The sequence below is a fragment of the Elgaria multicarinata genome, chromosome 2 (assembly GCF_023053635.1).
Source record: "Elgaria multicarinata webbii isolate HBS135686 ecotype San Diego chromosome 2, rElgMul1.1.pri, whole genome shotgun sequence".
NCBI classification, from domain to species: domain Eukaryota; kingdom Metazoa; phylum Chordata; class Lepidosauria; order Squamata; family Anguidae; genus Elgaria; species Elgaria multicarinata.
The window spans coordinates 26033693-26054255 of NC_086172.1; the positions used below are offsets into that span (position 1 = coordinate 26033693).

At 37.8% G+C, this 20563-nt stretch overlaps 1 protein-coding gene across 1 annotated transcript in view; it reads left to right on the forward strand.

Annotated features, from left to right (window-relative positions):
- TRAK2 (trafficking kinesin protein 2) overlaps positions 1–20563 on the forward strand; it is a 48310-nt gene that overhangs the window by 2170 nt on the left and 25577 nt on the right. The window contains exons 2-3 of the mRNA XM_063116161.1: positions 15688–15995; positions 16782–16976. Of these exons, the coding sequence (XP_062972231.1) occupies positions 15959–15995; positions 16782–16976 (232 nt within the window). The 5' untranslated portion in view covers positions 15688–15958. The remainder of the gene's footprint in view (positions 1–15687; positions 15996–16781; positions 16977–20563) is intronic.

Genomic DNA, 20563 nt, shown 5'->3' on the forward strand with positions numbered 1-20563 from the left:
TGATAGCCTGTGGTTTCACAATGAGAAGAGAAATCACTCATTTGAAGATCAATAGGACTTTCAGAGGGCAAACAGAACCTGGACTGCAGACTGTAAAGTTGCCTTCAATACAGCTAAAGCTGAAATATGGCTTATAGCTGAAAAGAAATAATGAAGTCAATTTGAACATGCTTGCTTTGTTTTTACTATAATAGTTTTCACACACACTTGTTTCTTCTTCCAGGAATCCTAGCTAATGTATGTGTGTAAATATGTCTCCTTGCATGTATTTACTTTATTAAAAAAATATCCATTTTTCATTACAAAAGTATCCCAAAGCAAGGTACAAAGCATAGTAAAATCATGAAGACACTGACTGACCAGTAAAACCGGTGTGTGTGTGTGTGTGTGTGTGTGGAGGGAGAACAGAAACACAGATAAATAACCATTTATAAGATGCAGCAGCACAGATTCAGTCAAAAGCCTTAATGAATAAATAAGTTTTTAGTTGGTGGTAAAAGGTTTTAAGACTCAGCGCCATCCATATATGGGAATGTGGAGGAAGTTCCAAAATCATGGTGCCTGTATTCTTGGGTTGCTGCTTATCAAACCCCTCTGGAAATGAGCTACCATCAAGAGGGCATCCCCACTAGATCTTAATATCCAGGCAGGTATATAAGGGAAAAGGCACTCCATCAAATATCCAGGTCTTAAGCCACATAGGCCTTATATATCAGCACAAGCACCTTAAACATGACAGTGTGGTTTATTAGTAGACAGAATCAACTCTTTAAGTTGTTTTAAGACTTCTCCTGCCTCGTATTGAACCATTCTAAAGTATTCTACCCAGATGCATAAAGCAATATTCTTGCATGGCCAAACTGCACATCATCAGTTTTTATTTATTATTCTCTTGTTCATCAAGTGAGTGGTTGTATTTTAAAATCAGAACCTGGTTAAGCTTCTGCTTCCAATGCCAATACCCCCCGCCCCCTGAGTTCATTTATTTTCTTTTATGGATAAAGGTTTTTGTGCAGGCTGTGCAATCTTTTACTGTTGAGCTACCTTTGGTTTACAACACCACTTGAAGCATTAGTAGTGTACAGAATGCACTTCTCCCTTATTCTAAAGTATTCTATACTGCTTGTGTCCCATTCCTTTATTTGTTTAATCTTGGCTACAGAAGCTGAAGATTATGACAGCTGATATTTTTATAGCATTTACAGGTCAGGTCTGCGTATGCTGTTTTCTCAAATACAAGCTTTATAATCTCTGTTTCATATAGCCTCCCAAGAACACTGTGAGGATGGATTAGAATCATAGAATAGTAGAGTTGGAAGGGGCCTATAAGGCCACCTGGATCTTCACATTACACCCCCAGAATGTTTCCACATGGCTCTGAAATAATATAAAAGTTATAGATTATGGTAAAGATGCAAGTACCCTCTGTTCAGTAAGCCTTCTATGGTACCTGTGGTGAATATCCAATTAATGATGTGACTTTGATAGATTTAAATCACTCAGGATGCAGTCAGACCAAAGTTATTCCATAGGAGTTTTATGTAGATCAGTGGAGCACCCAAGGCTAAACAATAAACCATTGTGTATATTGGGCAAAATAATTGCTCATAGAAAGATGCAGTAAACACTTTATACAGCAGGCACAGTGTTCTTTAAAGTTTATTGCAATTTAATAATAAACAGTGATGGTCAGTGTAACAACATTATTTACAACTGACAGTGTTGTTTGCAGAATTAAATAATAAGAGGGATAGTAGTCAAAATACTACTGAAGTGCATATAGCAGCGAAAGTAAGTACTGTAATCACGGTAGATTCTGAGGGATATGTTTAAGGGTGTGTCAATCATTGCCCAATCATGTGCATGTTTATTTAGAAGTAGGCTTAATTTGTCAGTTTAATACTTCTCCAGATTGTATCTAATAGGTTGTATCCAATGTTAGTCTGATTTAATTTCCATTCTTTTCAGTTGGTTTTTTTATACTGGATACAACCCAACTTCTTCACCCACTCCAAAACAAGACTCAGTTTGTTTCTTAAATAACATTACAGTGTTATATGCACTACTGGGTGACGTCAATCCCAGCTGGAGACAAAGTAATAAAAGACAAGTAGGCTGTGTGGAGCATAAGACTATGACAAAAGAAAGCCTACAGTTTCAGGTAGAAATATATCTAAATGATTTGTTATTTATGAGATTATATGTAAATAGGTTTTAAAAGCCTCATACAAGGGGCATATTTAGCAGAATGTTCGCTGTTTGAAACAAGAGGTGCTTATTTGATACGTCATTTATTAAATGATGCTCATTGTTAAGAGGAGTTATTTTATTGCTGTTTAAATACTTCTGTTAAACTTACATCAGTGATCTTTGGCAATGATTCATACAAAGCTTTTATATCCAAAACATGAGCAAATACTGAGGTTCAAATCCTTGTTCAACTAGTAAAGCATGCAAAGAGTGATCTTTGGCCCATCTGTCAGCCTAAACTGCAGCTTTTTCACAGGGTTGTTAAGATAAAAATGGGGTGGGGACAAGTCCCATATATGTCAACCTGAGCTCGATGGCAGAAGGGTAGAACCTAAATTCAATAACTGAATGCCAATGCCATTCTAAATGTTCACAAGGAGGTAGACGTGTACTGAGCCAATCTCATCTCTGGGACAAATACATTCCAGCATACATTTTTTACTTTCGGCCAGCCTTCCCCAACTTCGTGCCCTCCAGATATTTTGGACTACAACTCACTTCATTGCTGACTATTGGCCATGCTGGCTAGAGGTGAGGGGAGTTGAAATCCAGAATATCTGGAGGCCCCTGGTTGGAAAAGGCTGGTTTAAGCACTCCTTTTCTTTGACAGAGCTATAGGGTGTATCATCATAATGTCTTTACATAGGCTAGTTCAGCCTTCCCCAACCTGGTGGATGGCCATGCTGGCTGCAGGAGTTGTTGACCAACACATTTGCTGAGTTGTTGACCAACACATCAGTAAGTAGTGCTATCTACAAGTTGTATTGTTATGCTTAAATACCTTGCATACTTAAAACTGGGAAGTTTGCAGTCAGGCTGCTATTTTGAAGAGTTAGATTCTGGCAGTGAATAAAAATAGATTTGGCACAGTACAGAAAGCCTGAAAATAACAGTGGCATGTCATATTCAGCAAGTATTTCCTGTGATACACAGACACATTGCTTCAATATTTGTAAATATCCCTTACAGTATATTTGGTTTATGTACAAATAGCATAGTCCTAGGCATATTTACTCTGAAGTAAGTCCCCACTGTGTTCAAGAGGGCTTACTTGCTAGTAAGCTAGTATAAGATTGTAGTTTAAATATTATGAATGTTCACGTCTCACCTCAGTCAGGACACCGATCCTACGTCCAGATTGGAAATGATTGTTACAAGGGCAGACATCCCACCATCACTGATAAAAATCAATGATTTTAAAACAGGTTTTTATGTAAATTGATTTTAATTTTAATTTTGAAATTTTCTTAAAACAATACCAATTATACAACTTCAAATTATATTCTATGAATATAGTAATATCAATTTATGGAGATTACCTGATCAGTCCTTTCTGCATTGCAAGTGCCTGCTCTTTCTCTCTCTCTCCCTCTCTCTCTCTCTCTCACTAAGTGCAAAGATGCCCCTTTCCTGCCCTGCTGGCACAGCTAGGGCAGGGGCAGGCTTTTATTATTATTTTATTTATATAGCACCATCAATGTACATGGTGCAGGAAGGGGGAGGAAGGACAACCCACCTGTTTGTTGCACCTGAACAAGGTGAGGCGTGGGTGGGGCTTGCCTTTAAGTAGGCCCCACACTTAGTTGTGGGTGGGTAAATAGGTCAATTAGATTAGGGCAGGGTTCTGCGGGAATCTTAGGATATCAGAGGAGGTTGGTGAGCACCCATTGGGCACCTTTATGTTGATTGGCAGGTTCTGAGATCTAGTCCTCTAGGGGCTCAGGGGCTCTCGACAGAGGATACGGCCTGCCTCTGGGGGCCTCCCTGTCTCATCTACTCACGAATTGAGTGGCCTGAGCAGGGGTGCACACATGTGTAGCGTAAGAAAGGAGCTGGGTTTTACCTGACTCCTAGCTTGGCCGAGTGGCTCACCCATCGCAGGCTAGTTGCCTGGAGACAGAGCGATTAGATTCCCACACTTTCACGTGCAGATCCAGGGAGGGGTGAATTACCCAATCTTAAATAGAGGCGCCCTAGTTTACTTAAGCTCTGGCATCTGAGTCATTTCCTCATTTCTTCCTCTATCTGCAAAGAGAGGGTAGATGAGTAGAGAATTTGGGGAAATGATGTAGATCTGAACAAAGAGGAGGAGTCTGCATATAAATGGAAAGGATAGGGGAGGGGAATAGACAGTGGAACCAAAAGTGAACAGACCATATTCATGCAGTCCTGACTCCTGAAGAAACTTCTGCTGTATGTATCCTCTACTGTAAAAGGGGACAGCAGCTGGCCGTAAAAGAGACCATATTCTGTTGGGGAATATTTTGTTTCTCTACTTGCTGTGATTGCAATTGCCTAAATTTTATTTTTTAAAGAACTTTACATTTAGTTAGCTTTCTTCTTCAACAATTATATCTTATTAGTACAGTTTAAAAGCCTGTTTGCGTCATGACAAAAATATGATTAATTGATTGAAAAGTTGGTTCATCTCCTAAATGACTTCACAAGTTCATTCTGCTTTAGTACTAAAATGACCAAGCTATCATTCCATTTTCTGATTAAAATTAATCTGAAAACAATTCAGAATAATTGCTGAGTGCCTTCTAATAAAACCTACATCTTTCAATAAATATTTAAGTTTATATTAAACAATAATGTACTTCTACTAAAAATAATTTAACGTTATCTTCCTCACTATTTATATGCAGACTCCTCCTCCATTTATATGCATTTATATGCAGATGTCACTGTATGACATCTTTGAGGCATTCTGCCAGAGTCGGGCTTCTGAGATGTTGTCAGGTACTGATACTGTATTCAGAATCCTATTTCATTGCCATGCTAAGTTTCTAGAATTGTGTTACAACTTATCTAGAGAATTGAGTGAGCAATGACCAAACCTATCATGTGCAGCAGGAAAGCTAGAGCTCATCGTTCATTGAATTAGTAGTGCATTGTTAAATACATTTTTGACATGGCTTTTCTAAGATTTGGGTAGCTCTCTATTTTCCTAATGCATTTAATTAGTCCTTTGTGTCAAATTTACTTTTTAAAAATGGATTATTTCAGCTTCGGTTTTACTGGCTCATTTATTTATTTATTTGTTTCTCCTGTATTTCTAGCTTTGCAAATATGCTTGTAATCGTTACTGTATAAAGAAACCAATATTATATTGGGATTGAAGCTCCTTTGATGGAATGTAACTGTCATTCTTGTTAATATGCCATAGCTTGCTGGGAAAAGAGACTTTGCAAAATCTTGTTTCCTCAATTCCTGTTATCTAGTTATATTTTTCTTCTTAAAGAGTTTTTATCAAGTCTAATTTGTTTAGTCCCATTGTTCCCAAAATGGATTTCTGTCTAAAGATGTATGGACTCCTTCTGTATCTAGTGTATTCTCTAGGAAACTATATTGAAGAAAAATGAAATACATGGCTTAAGGAATTATGTAGTTAAGCTGTCTCTGGGCTAATGCTGATGTAATAATAATAATAATAATAATAATAATAATAATAATTTTAAAAATGTATTTATTACCCGCCTCTCCCTCTGGATACAAAATACCATATAAATCAAATGCATAAAACTGATTTAAAAAACACATAAAACTTATACAATATTAAAAAAATAATCGGACATCTTAAAATTCATCTGGGTAGGCCTGCCAGAAGGGACTAGTCTTTATGGCTGCCATAAACTCAGAGACAGTGTTAAGTTGATGAGTCTCTCCCAGCAGGCAATACCACAGTCTGGGAGTTGCAGAAGAGAAGGTTATCTGGCTAAAAGTTGTCAGTCTAGTTTGGACTGACTGAAGTAAATTCTTCCCAGAGGACCTAAGTGTGCTGGGCAGATTGTACGGGGGAAGGTGGTCCTGCAGGTAACCTGGACTTTAACTATGGGTACAGAATCATGTACTCCCTCTTAAACTCTTGTGCAAATGCTCTCCTGCCTTAACCATGATTAAGCACCAACTTTGAACAGGATTTTCCAGAAGGTGAAATCCAGTTTTGAAGCTGGTTTCAAAACCGTGTTAACGGTGGTTAAGATCTGTGCCAATGTAAGCCTTAGGCTTCATCAGAAAAAACAGTTCCATTATCACCGTGAACGAGCAATGCCGTGGGAGTATAAGGGTTTGCAGACTTTAAATAGTCGTTCCGTACTGTTTTTAGTTAAGGCCCTCCAAAAGGAGGTTTTTCTCAATCTCTGGCAAGTAATGCTTCAACAATGGTTGAAAACAGTCTACAAACCCTTATACTCACATGGCATTGCTCATTCACAGTGATAATGGAACTTTTTTTTCTGATGAAGTCTAATATATGATGAAACAGGATAAAAACTGGATGCCTGTTATCAGACTTCCGAAAAACAACTCAGTTGTCTTATCTGTCTTATAAAAAACTTTGTGTTGTATTAAACAATTGACTTTGTATGCAGTTGCGTGCTTTGTAGCATTGTTTAGTCTGGTTCTTTGTTCAACTGTTGCCCTTTTGGTTTGTTATCCAATGTAAGCCTTAACCATGGTTATATCTGGTTGAGAGGATTTGTATTAAAGAGGAGAGTGCAATCATGCAGCTTAATCCTTTAGCCAGGGTTAGGCATCAGCAGGATTAGGTGTGCACCCCTCACCTCAGAGATATAGGAGGACAAGAGGGAGAAAGTTGAACCCAAATTGTAGCTTTTATTTTGGTGGGTTTCTTGCCTTTTAATGAAGACATGGATTGTTCACCAGTACCGAGTGAACCTGATAATTAATGAAACTAGTGCAAAGCTTTGGCCCTGAGAATAAAAGAATATGGCCAAATGTTCATCAAGTCTTAACAAATGTCACAGGACAAAGCCACCCATAAATTAGTCCCCTTACTGATCAGCCCGTACAAGATAACTATATTGTGCCTTCTGAGGTCAGTTTACTTCTTCATTCTGCAGATTATTATAAGCTTTTTCCAGGATATTTTCAGGATGCAAAGTGGAGGAGGGGTGATGCATATTTAAATACTGTTCCATGAAAAAACTATGCACATAGGAAATTAACATGCCAATGTTCAGCCTATAATTGGTTGGAAATGTCATAAATTGGTAGAGAAAAAAAGGATAAGTAATTCCTTTGTATATTTTTAATATATCTTTGAAACTTTCATATTGAGAATAATGTTTAAAATAGCGATGAAGAGATATTTATGTCCTTTCCATCATCTGGAAATTTATCAATGGCTTTCTATTGTCCTGAATTGTAAGTTTGACCTCTATAACAAAATACAATAGAATGTGCTATGAAACTTCACAGATTAAAATTTTAAAAATTAATTATTGGAAAGTGACTTATATATAAAGCATATTTAGGACAGCTTTTCAGCAAGAGAGCACTGGAAAGGCCAGAGGCACCCGTGGATTTGTGACAACAGCTGTCTGAAAGTAGGATTGGCAGAGAACCAGACTGTACTGGGGAGGTGGGATGGGTAGCATTATGCTTGATTTCTGTGTCCTTTATAGGCAGAGGACGAGGTAGAACAAAATGGAATTCTTTGCAACACACTTTTTTCATAGTGGCTGACCTAATAATTCAGTCTTTCAGTTTTCCAGTATTATTTAGACAGATTTCAAGAAAGTTTGAATTCCTCTTCCTAGTATATTATAAGTGCTTTCAAAGTATTCTTGGACTTGAATTGATTTTATTATATATTTATTTTTGTTATTGGGCTGTGTCTATTCTCTCCTAATACTTTCCCCACTGTACTGAGAAATATATCTACCCCTTCCCTGTTTGATTTATCAATCTAATAAAGTAGATGTTAGTGCACTAAAAGTCACATAACTTACTCCCAGATAAGTGTGTATAGGGTTGCAGCTGGAGGAAGTAATACTATGTCCCCTAGACAGCGTCCGAGCTTGCAGTCAGGGGCTCCAAGCTGGGAACCAGGAAACCACACTCCCTGCCTCCTCCCTCTCCCCCTTGTAGTTGGTGCTGAGAGATATGTATTAGCTATCTCTTTGCGCTTGCAAAATGGGCACAGAGATGGAGAAAAGGAGTGTTCCCAGGAGTGGGGAGGGGAGGAGACTGGGGGACACGGGGCCATCCCCAATCTTCCTCCTTCCCCATAGTTTCTGCTAGAAGGCCAAAATGAAAAGCTGCAGACACAAGGCATCTCCTGCTCTTCAAATTGGGAGGCTTACAAATACCAGGGCACATACTGTAGGATTGCGCCCTAAAGTCTTTTAAGGTGCCACTGTTTGTCTCATTGTTTTGTTTCCAGCAGACTAATATGGTTTCTTTTCTGGAATCGTTAGCTTGCCATCTCTGTAACAATATGAACATACCTGGAATGCACAGAATTGTACATCTCTTTTAAAATAATCCTTTGGAAACAAAGGATAAGTAATTTAGAAATCTGAGATTTTATACTTAAAAATATTGTTTTAATAACATTGGATTTCCAGTATATATAATATTGGTAATGTACAGTGGTGGTAGATATAGGAAAACACTGCTATCCTTTAATTAGTGTTGACACTAACTACTAAATATGAAAAACAGCTGGATTGTCTAGTGATAATTTAGAGATAAACTGAGAGTCTAGTCTAGATTTTGTATTGCTGGGTCTGTTTGAAAGCTGTTGGAATACGCACCATTCAGATAGTGCGCAAGTGAGGTCAATCAATGACTGGAGATTTGATAGCTGTTATTATCTACACAAAGGATTTCCATCTGTGATTTCAGGATGCTAACGTTTTACTGTAATTCCACATAATTCGTGGCATAGATCAGTAAGTGATGGTATTGCTATCTTTGTTCATAACATATTTTTTCTTCTTCAGTCTGGTGACCTTTTCTTTCTACTTTCCTTGCTACATTGAGTACACAAGGCCTAATGTTTCTTTCACGCTTGTACCTTTTCTGTTTCTATGCAGTGCCCATTTGATTGGATTCTAGCTTCCTAAATCATTCCAGACATTGTAGCAGAGAATAATTTCATTTATAAATAATCCTGTTCATAGGATGCTAATGCAATGTACTGCCTGACTTTTTGCCTCGCAGGAATATAATATTCTTTTCTCCTAGTACTTTTGAAAATGTTCTTGCTACTCATGTGGGTAGTAATTGGAGTTTCATATCTGGAGGCTGTGCTATGCCCTCAATTTCTTTGCCCAATGGCACTTTGATATTACGTATTGCATGCAGGGCTAGCCAACGTAGTCAGGTATACCCAAATCACCTTTTTAAACCTCGCTTTCTTCACTTGTGGCAATAAGACTTACTCTGAAAATGCATTGCAAAAGTATGTCTGGGGCTGTTGTGAGTGCAGCCTACATATAAAAACCCTACATGTCTATCATTTTCAAATCTATCACATTATTCAGGGCTACCATGTTAGAACTCCCAAAAAAACATTTGTACTGAAGTTTGAAAAGCCAGTGAAAGGTGATTTTTTAAAAAAATTATTATTATTATTATTATTTATTTATTTATATAGCACCATCAATGTACATGGTGCTGTACAGAGTAAAACAGTAAATAGCAAGACCCTGCCGCATAGGCTTACAATCTAATAAAATCATAGTAAAACAATAAGGAGGGGAAGAGAATGCAAACAGGTACAGGGTAGGGTAAGCAGGCACAGGGTAGGGTAAAACTAACAGTAGAAAGTAACAGTAGAAGTCTGCACAACATCAAGTTTTAAAAGCTTTAGGAAAAAGAAAAGTTTTTAGTTGAGCTTTAAAAGCTGCGGTTGAACTTGTAGTTCGCAAATGTTCTGGAAGAGCGTTCCAGGCGTAAGGGGCAGCAGACGAAAATGGACGAAGCCGAGCAAGGGAAGTAGAGGCCCTTGGGCAGGCGAGAAACATGGCATCAGAGGAGCGAAGAGCACGAGCGGGGCAATAGTGTGAGATGAGAGAGGAGAGATAGGAAGGAGCTAGACCGTGAAAAGCTTTGAATGATTACACTCTGCTCTGTCCACCTATAAATCAAAGCCCTAGTTGACAACTAATTGAGAGGGCATATTTTGAACTGGAGCAAGGCTGAAGGGCAAATAATATTCGCTCCATCCACTAATTTACTCACATGCAGGCAGAAACAGAGGAATCCTTAGCCCTCTCCTTCATCTTGTAAATAGCAACAGAGGCTTTGACAGAGTTCTCCCTTTACACATTTCAGCTGCTTATTCCCTGTTGTCTGTGCCTTGACTTGCTCATACAAGTCTGAAGCTGAAGTGCTTTAAGTGGAGAACTGATAAAGCCTCTGGTGTTGTTCAGACTGGGGTAGAGAGTTGTGTACAAGAGTCCTTTGCCTGTGTCCTAAGGTATGGCTGCAATTTTCACATTTACGTGAAAATAACCCCCACTGAACACAAGAGGCTTACATTCTATATACAAGGAAAGTGCTTTGCCAAAGCATCTGTTTGTGTTCACTCTATGGACAAAGGGATTCAAGATTTATTTGTCTATATCTTGGCTTCCATGAGTAAAATAACTGAGGGATATGACCAGGAAGTTATTGTTGCCAGATTCAGCACTAGGGCTGCTAGTAGTTTATTCCTAATCTAAAAGACTTTCACTCCTCAATTAGAAGCTACAGTTCCGAAATAAAATTACAGTTGAAGCTTTCTTCAACCTGACTGAACAGTGCCTATGGTTCTGATAGTTTCATAACCTATTAATTTTATTTTAATTTATTACATTTCTATACCATCTAGTAGCCGAAGTCTCTGGGCGGTTCACAAAGATTAAAACATTTAAAATACAATGTTGTACATAGTATAAAAGCCATTTACGTACAAACATATAAACAGACAGCAGACACACGCACACACGTGTGCCACACACACATAGCTTTTTTTTAACAACAATGAGAAATCCCAGGAACTTATTAAAACTGCCAAATGTCTGAGAGGACCCTGGCACTGAAAAGATAGTGTTGGCCCCATTGCCACTTTCCAAATCTCCCTCAGAGGAGACACCTGAAGGAGGGCCTTAGATGATGAGCATAGTTTATAAGTGATTATGTTAGACCAGAGTACACATGTATGTAGTGATTGCTTTTGCAGATTTGTTTTGCTTTTTTATTATTTTGCCTTTAGAAGTGACAAGCTTTTTTATATCTCCGTAAAAGGTAGACAAAACTACCCATGGATAGTCAAGAAGGGATTACCATTAAAAAAAATGGAAATAACAGTTTATGGTCTTTAAAATGTAATCCCCATTTTTGTATTTATTTTGGACAACGCTCTTTGTGCTTGATTTATATCATTTGTGAGAGGAGGAAGCTGTTTTCTTTGCTCTTGTAATGCCTTCTAAACAACTGTTTAATTTAGATTCTTAGATAAAGTAAATTAAAACAAAAGAAATAAATGTAGCATTATGCCAGTTCTCATATCAGCAATGAAAATGCTTCGGATTAGCAGACAGGTTCAAGTTCACATAAACATGTTTTGTTTCTTATCAATAAGAAGCACTGATAAGTGCTTCTTATCAGGAGATGCTATGGAGTCCTCTGGTGTGCTCCAATTAATAGATATTGACATTGGCGGATTTCCTCTTTAAATGTAATGAAAAGCTACAAGCTCCTAAAGAAACTGGAGAGTACCTATGATTCATAAATATTGTTCTGAAGTAAGTACACTGAATTAATGGAATTTGTGTGCTGAATTAACTGGGGAACAAGCTTAACCTGATATAATTTACCTTTGAATAATTTTAGCTTTGTCACTGGTGAATGTAATTAACATCCTCTTTAGGACACTGTTAATTGTCTCCAGCCTGCAAGCCAGGAGCAGGGAGAAATTTCATCTATTTCATCAGTAAAAGTAGATGCCTTTTACTGGCATAAAAAGAAATATTAGGGCAGTTGCTGACATGATCCTGCAGTTGCTGACATTATTACACATAAGAAAGAAGGCTACTTTACATTTTTGCGCACTTTGTTGATTTTTGTTTAAAGCAGTGGTTCTCAACCTTCCTAATGCCGCGACCCTTTAATACAGTTCCTCATGTTGTGGTGACCCCCAACCATAAAATTATTTTCGTTGCTACTTCATAACTGTAATTTTGCTACTGTTATGAATCGTAATGTAAATATCTGATATGCAGGATGTAGTTTCATTGTTACAAATTGAACATAATTAAATATGTGTTTTCCGATGGTCTTAGGCGACCCCTGTGAAAGGGTCGTCCGACCCCCAAAGGGGTCGCGACCCACAGGTTGAGAACCGCTTGTTTAAAGTATTTAGAAAAAAGGTTTGCTTCATATCTATTTTTCCCTAAATGGGGACAACATGCCTTAGGAAAGCATTGTTATGCTGTATATGCAGCACACTGCGAGGGTTTACTTTGTCATAGTTTGGCGGCATTTGGATGATTGCGGGGGCGAAAGAACCTTTTGTGGGGTTTTTCTGTACCTCGGAGTGTGCCAATTTGCATAATTACCCATGATGCAGCATGGATTGTCATGTTGTCCAAACTCGGCATGTGGTGTGGCAGGGGTGGCTTCTCACTCATCCCATAACCCTTACTCATGGGTTTTAGAGTGGGTAAGAAGCTACCCACACCATGTGCCTGGTTTGGATGACACAGCAATCTGTGCTGCATTGCAGATAATTATGAAATTCGTGGTCATGCAACCAGATTTCGTGGGGAAAGAACCCATGATGGGTTCTTACACCTCCGCAATCGTCTTAACCTGGTTTTTATTTATATGTTGCCTTCTAGCTAAAAAGGCACTCAGAGTAATACAAAAGGTAATACAAATATACGTAAAATACAAACAATATAATAAAATGCAGCTTTCAACAAGCATAAAACATCAACTTATCAATAAAATCTTGAAAGCAAAAAAACAGGGTGGATCTGATTTAAATAGATTTGATTTAAATCACAGTTTAAATCACTACTCAGAAAGACTCGATTTAATCATGTGACTCCCCCCCCCAAAAAAAAAAGTGCACTCTTCCTTGCTATATTTTACACAACTCAGAGTTACCAAAGACTCATTCTTGCTGGTATAATCTTAATATTTACAACCAGATGAAGGTTTCATTTTTAGAATAGCAAAAATACTGATTTGGTTATACTGTTAGAAACACATCATAGATAGATAATTATGAAATTATTGTGAGGTGAACTATCTCCAGTTTAATAGGTTAATCATTCATATTTGGACAACTTCTGCTGTACATTATTGGAAAGAGAAAAAATAATCTTACAGAAACCTCTGGAAGAGCATGACATTGTGAATGGATTAATGGAATTCATTTACCAAAAAATTAAACAGCCTCATGCTACATAATTAAAAACTAATCCTTATTTCATGATGAATAACCTTTAGACTATAATGTATCTTAAATAGAAAACTATCTTTAGATTGATTTTTCCTCAAAAAGCATTATGTTTAAAAAAATCCGATTTAAATAAAAAAAATCCGATTTTTTTTTTAATCATTTATTTTTATCCACCCTGCAAAAAACTAAAACGCAAGCACATCCTTCACCACTTCCACCTAAAAGTGGAACCAGTCCCCAGCAGAAGTCCAAAGAAAGGAACTGGAACCCCCCACTCACCTGAGAGTCTTCTCCTGGAGCAGCCACCAAAGGCAACCACCTTCCAGACAGCAGCTCCAGGCAAGCGTGGTGGGCAAACCAGATGAAGATAATGGTCAGCAGTCATCTCCCTGCTGCATCTTCATATGTTGCAGTGAATGTATGCAGTTTGAGCAACCCGCGTATGTCGCGGCTGCCTAATCTAGATGCTTGTAGTAAAGTAAAAATGTACACCATGCTACATCAATGATATATTTATACACACTTCCCCCCACAAGGAGATTCTAACTAGGTGTTGTTGTTGTTTTTGGGAGATCTCATGTTTGAAGCATTCTTGAAATATTACCAGTTTGAGTAAATATTTAGAAATATTTGTGTGGCAAATGCATCCTTCTAAGTCACCATGCCTAAAGCAGAGGTGTTGAACATCAGACCCGTAGGCCCGAACTGGCACACCGAGGGTCCCAATCCAGCCCTCTAAGGTTCTCCAGAGGGCCATGCTATTTTCCCCTGGTTCCATCCCCTTTAACCACCACTGGCATGCAGCACATAAGAGATTCTCCAAAGTTTGGCCCTTAGTCTGAGAAAGGTTCAACATGCCTTGTCTAAAGCTACTGTTGTCTTCATAGCTTACTGTGCCTCTTTTTTTAGTATGATGTGCATAATCAGGGTTAGCAACATGTTGGTCTCACAACGGAGTTTAATTGCCATACAATGGAACAGTGTTCAAATTTATATACATACATTGTATATTGGTTTTTAGGTTTTAGCTCATCACAAATGTAATTTTTTGTAAAACCTAGGGGCCAGCACCTAAGAGAAGAGGGAGAGCTAAGTATGACTAAAAGGAATAAATTTCCTCGTTGTGACATCTGATTATATTTACAGTTTGATTTAAGCCAGGACTTGCCAAGCTTCAGCTTCAAAACCTATTTTCAGTGCTGGGATTTTGCCTCAGAAAATATGGCACAACATATTAAAGCCTAGCTATGAAACAAACAGGATTTTCTCTTCAACTCTGTAAAGTTTCCTGTGCACTGGCAGTGCTGAATAAATAATGTGGCAGAAAATGAATTGGGCTTCAAGAATCTGTTAGTTGGGACAAAGAAGGAAAAAGAGCAATTGGCAATATCACAATAGAAGATAATGACATGAATGCAGTGGAAGAAAATCAAGGAAATGGAAGCAGATATTGATACTAAAAAGAAATCGTTACACACCACAATATTTGAACTACTTATTCTTGGATTAATTTATTATAGGATTAATCTTGTCATTTTAAAAAATAGAAATCGCTGTGTTTTTAAAGTCTAGTGGGATCTAACTAATCATGCACTGGATTCAGATGACTCAATAACCAACAGTGGGTTAAATAGTTAACAGTTGGTTATTGTGCTGTCAGTTGGGACTTTTTCCCACCATGGTTGGTTGTTCGGCCGAAATAACCAATGCCGTGCAGTACTGATTATTTGAATGGCTGTTGTTGTGTCGTGTGTTGGGCTCTGTTAACTATTTTGTTACACACAGTTGGTTATTTTCAGCAACTATAGAGTACCCTGGCAAGAGCTACCAAAGCGGCTGCCACCGCTCTAGTCCAAGCAACAGAACTTGCAATGGCTGATTGGGATACTAGCAGGAGGACTGAGGGGACAGAGGGCAGGGATGTGTCAGTCAAACACACCATTGACTAATAGTCAACTCAATGCTGCCTTAATCCACATGACGGTTGATTATGATCAGGTCATTTGGGGAGTACCCCCTCGATAATCAACCGTGGTGTTGACTTTTAACCCACCATTGATTATTGTGTTGACTGAACACAACCATGGTTACCTGATTATTTTGTCATCACTACTAGGGATGATATTAGTTTATGGGCCACCCTGCTATTGTGTTTGTATAGAATAACTTAGCATTTTGTTTAGGTTTTAACTATTAACAACCATTTCTCTTGTTTCTGCATTTCTTTCAAGATGGTAGTTGATCCAGGCAAGACGATCCAGGCAAGACGATAACATAAAGATCATAATATCAGATGACGTGCAAGCTTCAAATATATCATCCTTGGACCTAAATTATTGTCCAGCCCCCATATAAGCAAAGCATACTTATAATGCCCAAGTAGATTAATAGTTGTTGCGTACTCTGCTTTTAAACCAAAGCCATCTTTCAACCAAAATGAGAAGCAGCAACATGTGAATACAGGATGTGGTTTTCAAATAACTGAAGTGTGAAGCAAACCTCATGAATTTCAACCACAGAGATTCAGAGAGCATCACAGGTAAGTTGAAAAATCAGTTAAAAGTTGCAGGCAATAGCTTTTAATAGTGCATAGAAAATATTTCTTCAATAGTACATAAGTTGAAAGAAGGATGATTGCAAAGGTGGAGTAAGGGAAGGGAGCCATACTAAAATCAAAGTAAGAGATGAGAAATCACAGCTTCTTGCAGATAGGGATGGTGAGTGGGACCAGGGCCTTGGTATTCTGCCTTGTGATCCAGTCCATACAAATGGGGTGGTTGGGGGAAGGGCACTTCTGCTTCCCTACAGAGGCTTATTTCATATTTTGAAATGGTTTGATGGTTTGTGTTGAAAGGTGAGATTAATATTATTTAGCCTGGGACCTGATATAGCCCAACTCGTACTATACATTACAGAGTTACCTGGTCCTCCTTCAGAAGATTTTTAAAAAGTTTGGGGTTATCTGATGTGATCTACAGCTTTGATATAAAGTCATGTATGAAAGCATTTCCATTGTTTATGTACCATAGTTAATAATGAATTTTCCTTTTCTTGATAACCAGAGAAATTACCCCACAAAGAACTACATTAGTAGCTTAAAGTTGACTGAGCACCTAGTTTCTTATAATGTTATTTTGTAGATATGTGAAGAGTTGTGTTGTTTCTCACTAGCCTTGGTTTACATCAGTATTGACCAATGTCATGAATGCTTTTGTTGTCAGAGGAGATGGAAACCCATTACTAATCATAAGAAATGAATGGTTCCCATAGCCATAGCATTCATCTCAAAACTGATTTATATCATGATGTCTGTGTATATATTTAGCTGTTTGTCCTAATGAAGACCTCCCTGAAGTAGAACTGGTGAGCATGCTGGAAGAACAGCTCCCTCAATACAAGCTGCATGTGGATTCTTTATATCTCTCTGAAAATGATGATTGGATCCCGTCTCCAGGCTGCCACAGTCACGTCCCTGAAAATTCTTCTCCAGTCCTTGCTGAGGAGACCTTCCGTTACATGAGTAAGTGTTTCGGCTTAAATCTAAAGATTCCATACAAATCTAAATGAACTGGTATAGTGTAGTCAAAGTAGTTCATTGGTTATACTTCTGTATCCAGTTCAAATCTCTATCAGCCTTTGTTGGTCCTAGCTTACTTTGGACAAAATGGGAGTTAAAGTAACCTGGAAATTTGTAAAAGTCTTGAAGGGTATGAATGCTATGTAATATATTTACAGCACAATTCTGTGCATGTTTACTCAGAAGTCCCATTATATCAGTAGAGCTTACTCCTAGGTAAGTGTGCATAGTATTGGATACTCAGTGGTAAATTAAATCCATTGAGTCAGTCTGTAAAAGGAATTGAATGCCCTCTAATAATGTTATCCACAAGTTATGGTAGTGTTTCTTCAGATGTTGCTGGATAAAGAGTTCATGGCTGTACTCCTATTTGAAACTTAAGTTTCTATGGTCCACTCAATCTATTAGATCTCCCTTGGTTTCATAATATACATACACTTCAAAGGGGAAGGCATTGGCCATTTCAGATAAATAATGCATATGATGTATCTGCATGTTTGTAATACAAAACGAAACTCCTGGAAGGGGGTGTGATTCCTGAATCTGACAATCCATATAAAAAGTAGATATAACACTGGTGGTAATTCATGTTTTATAATGCCTTATCAGAGTGTATATAAAGCCATACATTTTATGAAAGGAATCCAGTGTTACACAAGTTTCCCCTGCAGCCCCCTGTGCCTCCCAAAATCTACTCTGGAGCTTTGAAGGACCCTCCAGGGAAGATTTTGAGGTTGCCCGTAAGCTTAAGGACCTCCCTGGGTTCCACCCTATACAAATGTATTAAACTGATTGCCGTTACCATGAGGACCAGAGTTAAAGATTCAAGGTCAGCATGCACGGAGCATTGAAGTCCTTCCTGCTTGAACAGATTGTTTGGTTATCGCTGTTGCTCTAAAGAATCAGAGGTGTGGTTTTTGGTTCAAGGGTTATTTCTGATTTTAAAACCTGTGAGCCCATACTTGGGCAAACAAATGGTTGAAGAACTTGGGGGGAAAATAGCAAACGTAAGGTATAAAATGACATGGCTTGAGGGAGATTGATTATACTGAGCAAATGACCTTAGGTTATGTTCAAGACCCACAAAATAAATAGAGCCTTGAAATCTTTCTGTACCATGCCTGTCAACAACTAAATAACAATAAAAGTGCTAGTTAAATATTGGCTTATACAATGTTTTATTCTCTGGGTTTTGATCAATATTTAAGCTGCAATATTGTCATCAAATGAATAGCTATGTGTACCGTGGGTGTGTTTAGGTTTCTGAATCTTTATGAGTGTGCTACAACTTCAAAACAGCTTTATGAAATGTTGACTATGTTTGACAGACCCCCAGAGCCCACTTACAACATGCTCATAATTTGCTCTCACTGAAAAGACCAAACCAGCCACTTGCTTCCTGTTCCCTCTCTTCAAACTTGATTATTTAGTGCTATTGAATACAAATTGAATAGGTGTGCCTGGGACCACCACATTATACCAATGGAAAGTGGTATAAAAATGATTTAATTAAATGCAATCCTGCTTTTTGGGGTTTTCAGAGCAAAAAAAGTGAACGCAAGTGGGTTCTCTGTACATATTTCTTCCAATGTATGTGGTGGAATGTGTGTTATAGGTGAGCATTGCGATAGAATTTAATCTTCAACGTACTATGCTTAAAATGTGTAGTTGTTTTGTACTCCTAGAATCATGATGCTAATAGCAATTATTTTATTATTATTTTATCTACTTTGGCGTTTCTAGTTAGAAAACTCTTAGGTGCCAGTTGAATCCATAGCTGGTTAAAATGTATCCTATTTCATAATCAACAAACAAAAGGCTGCAGTTGATAATAACAGAAAAAAAGAATTCCACGTTGCTTGTGGAAATAATTTTGTCTGTTAGACACGATACCCTGAATGTAACTGTTTATGAAGGACGATGATATTACTTTGACCTGATTTGGAGCTTTAGACTTGTTTAAAATTTTAAAATTTTGATAAATTATATTGTTATCTTACATTCTTGATAAGCAAATCATTACACGCAGTTGTATGCCCCTTGGCATTCTTTTTTTCTGTCTCCTATTTCATAATAACATATTAGAAAATTAGTATCAAGGTGGAACACTAACCTTGGGCTTTTTTGTCTTAACTAGTCTTGCATTATAAAGTGCAACTTGTTTTCTCCCTTAGGGCCCCTGATTTTTTCCCCTGAATTGTTCCTAAATGTATCTAATGAAATTTTAGCAAATGACCCATTGAAACGCACACTTCCTTGCACTTCTGCAGGGTAACCTGTTGACTCCCCTTTTGTTTCTGCATTTTGAATTGAACTTCTTTTGCTTCAGGTGTAACATCTTTTGACTTCCAGTTCAGTTTTTCAGGATTGCAATGAACTAAAATTTTGAACGGTTCTCCCTCTAGACTTCCCCCCCTCCCCCACATTGTCACTATCCTGTAAAAAACAAACTATGTTTGAAGTATATGTCTAATATAAGGAAATTAACCACAAGACTCATTGAATAACAGCATGATGCACCTTTTAGTAATAGAATAAAGCCCTTGCAGAAATGGATCAGTGGTGTACAGCTCTTATTTCTTTCCTTCTCCTATGCCTTCCCTGTAACCTTATCAATAAAACAAAATAATTGGGTCCATGTTATGCACAGAAGTACCCAGTGATAGGTAAATAAGAAGTAGAAGAAACAGCTTTCATGGGGTTATAATGTGCAAATATTCCTGCCTCGTCTTGGTTTCTAAATTGCTTGATTTCGTATGATTAAATCAGAATTTATTATTTGGTTGTGAGCTTCTGGGGAACATGCCTATTAACACTTAGAGAAATTGCTGCAAACTGTTCTTAGGCCACAGTATGTAGCAGCATATAAATCAAATAAGGAATAAACATAAGAGAACTAGAAAATAAAAATAATTGTTTACAAGAGTAATACATGCAATTTCCCACTGAAGTGTAATTTTGCATCTTTGCTGAATTAACTATATCCATCCATGATCTTTTGCTTTGAGATTCTTAAACAAATAGCAAACCTGCCTGCAATGTAACATTAAAATATATTGAAATCAAATCTAAATAACTTCCAAGAATGAACTTAGCAGAAACAGGCAGGATTAGTCTTGTTGGGTTGGTGTCCTCTAAACACCTAGAATAGAAGGATAAATTAGGAGTGTATCTTCATAGAAGAATCTAATTAAATTTCAGTGCTGCTTAATTTTATAAGAACGGCTTAGTCCTGAATCCAAGGCACTGTCAGCAGCATATTTCTGTTGTGCTCTGAACTGCATGTGTCTGCCCTCTGATAATAGCACAAAACAGCAATGTAGCTCCTCCTCTTTTATGATTCTGTTGCTTGGAGGAATGTTTATATGATAGACAACTGAGTAAATACTAGAGAGTGCTTGCACTGTGGCACAGTGGCATTGTGTGCTGCAGAATAAAAAATAGCATTACCTCTGCGTGGACATATTTCTTCTGAGTTGCTCCGTATACATGAACTGGCGCTCTGACTTGGCACTAGATAACAGAGACAT